This window comes from Parus major, chromosome 2 (assembly GCF_001522545.3).
Source record: "Parus major isolate Abel chromosome 2, Parus_major1.1, whole genome shotgun sequence".
Classification (NCBI taxonomy): Eukaryota; Metazoa; Chordata; class Aves; order Passeriformes; family Paridae; genus Parus; species Parus major.
In genome coordinates, this window is record NC_031769.1 from 150,157,479 (window position 1) to 150,163,506 (window position 6,028).

The 6,028-nt window shown below is 57.2% G+C and overlaps 1 protein-coding gene and 1 long non-coding RNA gene across 2 annotated transcripts; both read left to right on the forward strand.

Moving 5' to 3' along the window:
• Positions 1–20: 20 nt before the first annotated feature.
• On the forward strand, positions 21–3,353 carry LOC107198354. Its single transcript, XR_001518924.2, has 3 exons — positions 21–241; positions 592–864; positions 1,600–3,353. It is a non-coding gene; the product is annotated as an uncharacterized LOC107198354 (long non-coding RNA).
• A 504-nt stretch (positions 3,354–3,857) lies between these two features.
• Positions 3,858–5,273, forward strand: ART1 (ADP-ribosyltransferase 1). Its single transcript, XM_015616009.2, has 2 exons — positions 3,858–4,698; positions 4,972–5,273. Exons 1-2 carry the CDS (start codon positions 3,915–3,917, stop codon positions 5,049–5,051), a joined length of 864 nt encoding a protein of 287 aa, XP_015471495.1. The 5' UTR covers positions 3,858–3,914; the 3' UTR covers positions 5,052–5,273.
• Positions 5,274–6,028: the final 755 nt, after the last annotated feature.

A 6,028-nucleotide genomic window follows, 5' to 3' on the forward strand; every position in this document is an offset into this window, starting at 1 on the left:
CCCGGGGCCGCTCCCGGCCTGCGCCCGGGGCCGCGCCGCCCTCCGCGGGTGTGCCTGGGAAACGGAGTTCCTGGGAAACAAACGGAGTTCCTGGGAAACAAATGGAGTTCCTGGGAAATGGAGTTCCTGGGAAATGGAGTCCGCTCCGCCCCGCCCGGCACCGCCCCGGGGCCGGCCCCGGCAGCGCCTGCGGGGAAATGAGCTCTGCTGCAGGGGAAACCACGGGCACAGAGCTCAACAGGTGCATTACAGCTCACGTGTGCCGTTCTCGGACACAGCTACTTAGTGACAAAAGCCAAAATGCGAAGGGAATCGTTGCCTTTGAGCTGTCCCAGGACGCCGCAGTCCTCCCTGTTCTGTCCCCTACTGCTTTCACAGTTGCCTGGTTGCTTTGTCACTCTATCTTTCCTGTCCAGTTTCTCCTCATTGAACTTTATCCCTGCTCTCTTATCCCAGCACTGTCACATGGCCCTTAGACCTGTCTCTTCTCCAGATGCAATTCTCTGTTCCAGCTCCTTTTGCCTTGCACACAACTCTCCACCGGCTCCTGCTGTGGTTGTTTACCTCATTTCTCTCTCATTTATCTTTCAGAGATCAGATCCTCCTTCCTCACAGTCTGACTGTGACAACCCTTCACAGCCACACCTGTGTGACACTGAGCAGAGCCCAGTGCCCCAGGAATAGCCTGGGACACCTGGGACACCAGCCCAGGCCAGGAAAGATTCCTGGGACTGCATTCCTCAGACTGCAGAGTCAGAAATAATCCTGCAATGAACAGAATGTGACCATCAATGGAGTGACACCAGATCTTGAGGCCCTGCTGAGACACTGGCGAGGGACAGGTCCGAGTGCAGGCAGGAGGAGGTAACGTTCTCCTTTCAGCTTCAGCATTCACAACAGGCAGAGGCTGGGAAACTGGGAAGGAAGGAAAGAAGGGATTTATAAAGTCACTGAATTACAGAAGGGTTTGGGTGGGACGAGACCTTAAAGCCCATACAATTTCATGTCCTTGCCATGGGCAGGGACACCCTGCACTAGCCCAGGTTGCTCCAAGCCCCATCCAACCTGGCCTTGGACCTTCCAGGGATGGAGCAGCCACAGCTGCTCGGGGCAACCTGTGCCAGGACCTCCCCACCCTCACAGGGAAGGATTTCTTCCCAATATCCCATCCCTGTCCTCTGGCAGCGGGAAGCCATTCCCCCTTGTCCTGGCACTCCATTTTTAAATATTTGGGTTTATTGAGCTTTCATTTTTCTCAGTTGCAAGTGTCTGGAACAGAGATATCCTGCTGTGTCTGTCACAGCAATCCTGTAATAAAGCAATCCTGCCACATGCAAAATGGACCTGGGACTTCATACTAATTATTATTTCTGGGGCAGTACCTGGGGTGATGCATCACCTGGTGTTGTGCCCTGTCAGAAATCATCTAGGGAGTCAGGAAATACAGGTGTGGTGGCAGGTGGTGTGAGAGAGACAATGAATTGGACATCAGGAATTAGAAAGGTGAAATTTAAATTTTCAAGCCAGCTCTAAAGCTTTTGTACAAGTGTAGGACTTGCAAGGGTAGGATGGTGCCAGTTCTGTTTCCTATAAATGCAGAGGCAGTACAATGGAGCAAACCTGTGATGCTTTGAGGATGGTTCACTGATCTACCTAAGCCTCAGCAGAAGTGCAAGATCACGGCAGGGACAAAGACAAGAATTGCAGTTCTGCAAAAGGCTCAGGGGTTTGACACAATATGTGTCTCGAGGGGGACCATGCCCAGCCGCTCTCCATTGTCCATCATCTGTCCTGGCTGCCCAGAGAGCTCCCGGATGACTGGAGGTGCCAATGTGATGCCCACCCACAAGCACGGGCAGAAGGAGGATCCAGGGAACTCCAGGCCTGCCAGCCTGACCTTGCTGGGTGGGAACAGATCGTGCTCAGTGTCACTGCACAGCACGTGCAGAACAACTGGAACATCAGGGTTGTGACAGACAGGTCCTGCCTGACCCACCTGATCTCCCCCTGTGACAGTGTCACCTCCTCAGTGGCTGAGGGAAAGGCTGTGATGGGTCTGCCTGGACTCAAGTGAAGCTTTGACACTGTTTCCCACAAGGTTCTCCTGGAGAACCCGGCTGCTGCTGGCCTGGACAAGGGCACTGCTCGCTGGCTCACGGCTGGGCCCAGGGAGTGGTGGGGAATGGGCCACGTCCAGCTGGGGCTGGGCACCACTGGCATTCCCTGGGCTCAGCACTGGGGCCAGTCCTGTTTTGTGTCTATGTCCACACTCTGGACAAGGGGAGCGAGAGCACCTCAGTCCGTTCTCAGGGGACACCAGGCTGGGTGGGAATATGGATCTTCTGGAGGGCAGGAACCTCTGCAGAGGGCTCTGGAAAGGCTGGATGACCCTTCCCCAGCACTGTTGCCCTTCCCTGCACACATTCCAGCCCCTCAATGTCCTTCTTAGTTGTGATGGCCACAGAACTGACCCAGGGTTTGACTAAACAGTGCCCAGCACAGGCCTGGCCAGGGCCTGTGGCCACGCTCTGGCTGATAGCAGCCAGGTGCCATTGGCCTCTTGCCCACCTGGGCTCCTCTTCAGCCAGTGTCACCAGCACCCCCAGCTCCTCTTCCAGCTTTCCAGCTGCTCTGCCCTAACCCAGGTCACTGCAGGGGACTGTGGTGACACTTGGGCAGGCCCCAGAACCCGGCCTCACTGAACCTCAAAGCGTAGGCCTCGGCCCATCAATCTGGCCTGGTCCTGTTTAGACTCTGCAGAGTGTAAACTCAAGTTAATCAATAACTGTGGAGAGCTTCAGGGGATTCTGCTGCTGAGCTGAGCCTGGGGACACGGTGAGCTCCCGGGGGAGCCTCAGGTCCTGCCCCAGCCCCTCCTGGGCTCTGTCCCCTCTGTCTCTCCCTCCTGGGCCCTGCAGTGGGACCTTTGCTCGCCGTGCTGTGCTGGGTGTGACTGAGCTGGATCTCCTGTTCCCCAGCAGCCCTCCCAGTGCCGGGGTCACAGTGGGACTGGGGCTGGTGCCAGTGACACCCCTGAGCTCTGGTGCTGCCCAGCAGAGCTGGCACCACACCAGCACCGGCTCCCCAGCACCCCAGGCCCCGTCTGTGGGGCCTAAGGAGGGGACACAGCCAGGACAGCTGACCCCAGGCAGATCCCAAGCCACATCCCCTTGGCTCAGATAGAAAAGCTCAGAAAAGGAGGAGGAAGGGGGGAAATTTGTTATTTACAATGTTTGCCTTCTGAAGAAATGGCTCCAAGTGCTGGAGTCTTGCTTTCTGGGAAGTGCCTGGACTTCACCTGCTCATGGGAAGTAGAGAATAAAAATCTCATCTTTTTCCTTTTGCTTCTGGAACCTTTTGTTTTTCCTTGTGTTTTTGTTGAATTATTTCAACCCTCCGCAGCTGGGTGGGGGCTGAGAGGATTTATCAGGGGGTTGCTGCCTGTCCCTGGGGTTGGAGAGGATGGTGGCTTCTTCAGCTCCTCTGGGGGGACAGTGAAATTGCCCGGGAGCAGGGAGAGTGTCTGAATTAAAGCCCCACCATCCCAGCTATAAAAAGCTGGAGGAACCCCCTGTCTCCTGTCCAGGAGCACAGGGAGGGACTGAGGGCAGCACCCAGAGCCCACACCCACAGCAGGGCACAGGCAATGCTTTGGCTCGGGGTGCTGGGAGTGACACCACAGAGCTGTGGGGACAGGGACAGGGTGCTCCATGTTTGGGGACAGCGGCCCCTGGGACCGGGCCGGGGTCAGGGCAGTGCTGGGACACGGCCGGGGGCTCCTGGCCGCAGATGGCCCCTCTCTGCAGGCCGTCCCCTCTCCCCGTTCCCACCTCCTCAGCCCCTCACAGAGGAACAGGCCACATCCCCCCACAGTCCCTGCGGTGCCCAGGGGGTCCCTGGGGAGTCTGGCCACCATGGAGCTCCTGTCACCGCTGCTGGTGCTGCTGGCTGGGAGCCTGGCCACCAGCATCCACCTGCACTGGTGGGAACGTGGCGGTACCACCAAGGAGATCGCACTGAACATGGCCCCCAACTCCTTCGATGACCGGTACCTGCGCTGCCACTTCAAAATGCTGAGGGCGCTGCCGGCGCTCAACCGCAGCGAGTTTGTTCCCTACGGCGACTACGCCGAGGCCTGGAACAGGGCCGTGGCCACCTGGGCCAGCCGGGCCCACGAGGAGTCCCCGCTGCAGCCGGAGCAGGCCATCGCCCTCCTGGCCTACACCATGGAGGAGGGCCTGTACCTGGAGTTCAACAGGGCCGTGCGCACGGCCGGGCGCTCCCGACGGGAGTACCTGGACACCTTCCACTTCAAGGTGCTGCATTACCTGCTGACCGAGGCCCTGAGCGACCTGCGGGGTGCCCAGAGCCACCCCCGCTGCCTGCACGTGTACCGGGGTGTCGACGGCATCCGCTTCACCACCGGGCTCGGCCAGATCGTCCGCTTCGGCCAGTTCGCCTCCACCTCCCTGCTGCAAAACGTCAGCGAGTCCTACGGCATCACAACCACCTTCGAGGTGGACACCTGCCACGGTGCCGACATCCGCAACTTCTCCAACTACCCCGAGGAGCAGGAGGTGCTCATCCCACCCTTTGAGACCTTCAAGGTCACCAATATCACCCGCCAAGGGGACGACATCTACATCCACCTCCGCTCCCACGGTGTGCACAGCAAATACAACTGTGCCTTGTTCCAAGGTGATGTCCTGGGCTGGGGACGCCTGCAGCTGGGCCGGGGGACAGCAGGGTTGGTGGTGGGGCAGGTGGTGGGGGTGGCAGGGCATGGCACAGCTCCGGCTGCTGTCCTGGGATGGCACATCATGGCACGGGGTGGGACGGTGCTGTCCTGATGCTGGGCTTGTTTTCTGGAGGCAGCACTATTTCACACCCCAAAGTGAGGGATTTCTAGTTTTCATTCTACTTTGCACCAAGTAGGGAGCTCCCCCTGACCCCCTTCTCTGGCCTCCCCAGGCAGAAGCGTCCCCAGAGACCCCCCAGGCCTCACTGGGCTCCTCCTGGCAGCACTGGCAGCTGTCACTGGCACCCCCTGAGCCACAAGACCACCGTGCCTGGTGAAGAGAAGGTGTCAGGGATGGAACCACTGGTGTCACCAGAACTGGCTGGGAACGCAGAGAGGCCCCCACAGGCTGGACAGGACAAGCCCTGTGGCCACCCTCCCTGAGCCATGGCTGGGGTGTCAGGGTACAGCTTCATGGGCTGGGGGGGAGAAGCACAGTGGGGATTTTCTTCTCATTTTGGTTTCTTTTCTCCCTTCCCATACCATTCTTTTGGATTATTAAACTGTTTCTTACTTAATTAATGAATTTCCTTTTCATTTTTCTCCACTGGATCCTGCTCTGGTGACTTTGGACACGGGCCTGGAGTGACAGGACGAGGGGAATGACTTCCCACTGCCACAGGGCAGGGTTAGATGGGGTACTGGGAAGGAATCCTTCCCTGGGAGGGTGGTTTGGCCCTGGCACAGGCTGCCCAGAGAAGCTGTGGCTGCCCCATCCCTGGATGTGCTCAGGGCCAGACCAGACAGGGTTTGGAGCAGCCTGGGATAGTGGAAGGTGTCCCTGCCCATGGCACAGAGTAGAACGAGATGAGCTTTAAAAATCCTCCAAGCCACCACCATTCCAGGACCCCATGATAATATGGAATGAGAATAAGAAATCCATTTCAGCTTTTTTTGCCATATTTAGTCTGCTTCTTCCATCCTTTTTTTTTTCTCTACCATTCTTACCTTTGTTTCCCAGTTTTCCACCTCATGTTACAACAAAACTCCTCGATTTCTTGATTTTTGCCACCATCTTTATGAAAGTGGAAACAGCTTCTTTTTATGTCAACATCCATCTTTCCACACAGTTCCCAAGGTTTTCAAGAAACTAAAATAATCATGAACTGTTCCAGATACATAAATTCCATAAAGCCTGCTAAATTCAATGCAGCAAGCTGCCCTGGGAGCAGCCAGGGAAAGCTGAAGGTTTGGGAAGCAGAGGCAGCTCCAGGAGCTGCAGAGCCTGGA

Bases quoted from the DNA above. Each gene is read 5' to 3' on its own strand.
- ART1 (XM_015616009.2), top strand. From the start codon at position 3,915: ATGGAGCTCCTGTCACCGCTGCTGGTGCTGCTGGCTGGGAGCCTGGCC. The intron at 4,699-4,971 runs GTGATGTCCTGG...TGGCCTCCCCAG, and splicing joins CAACTGTGCCTTGTTCCAAG to GCAGAAGCGTCCCCAGAGAC.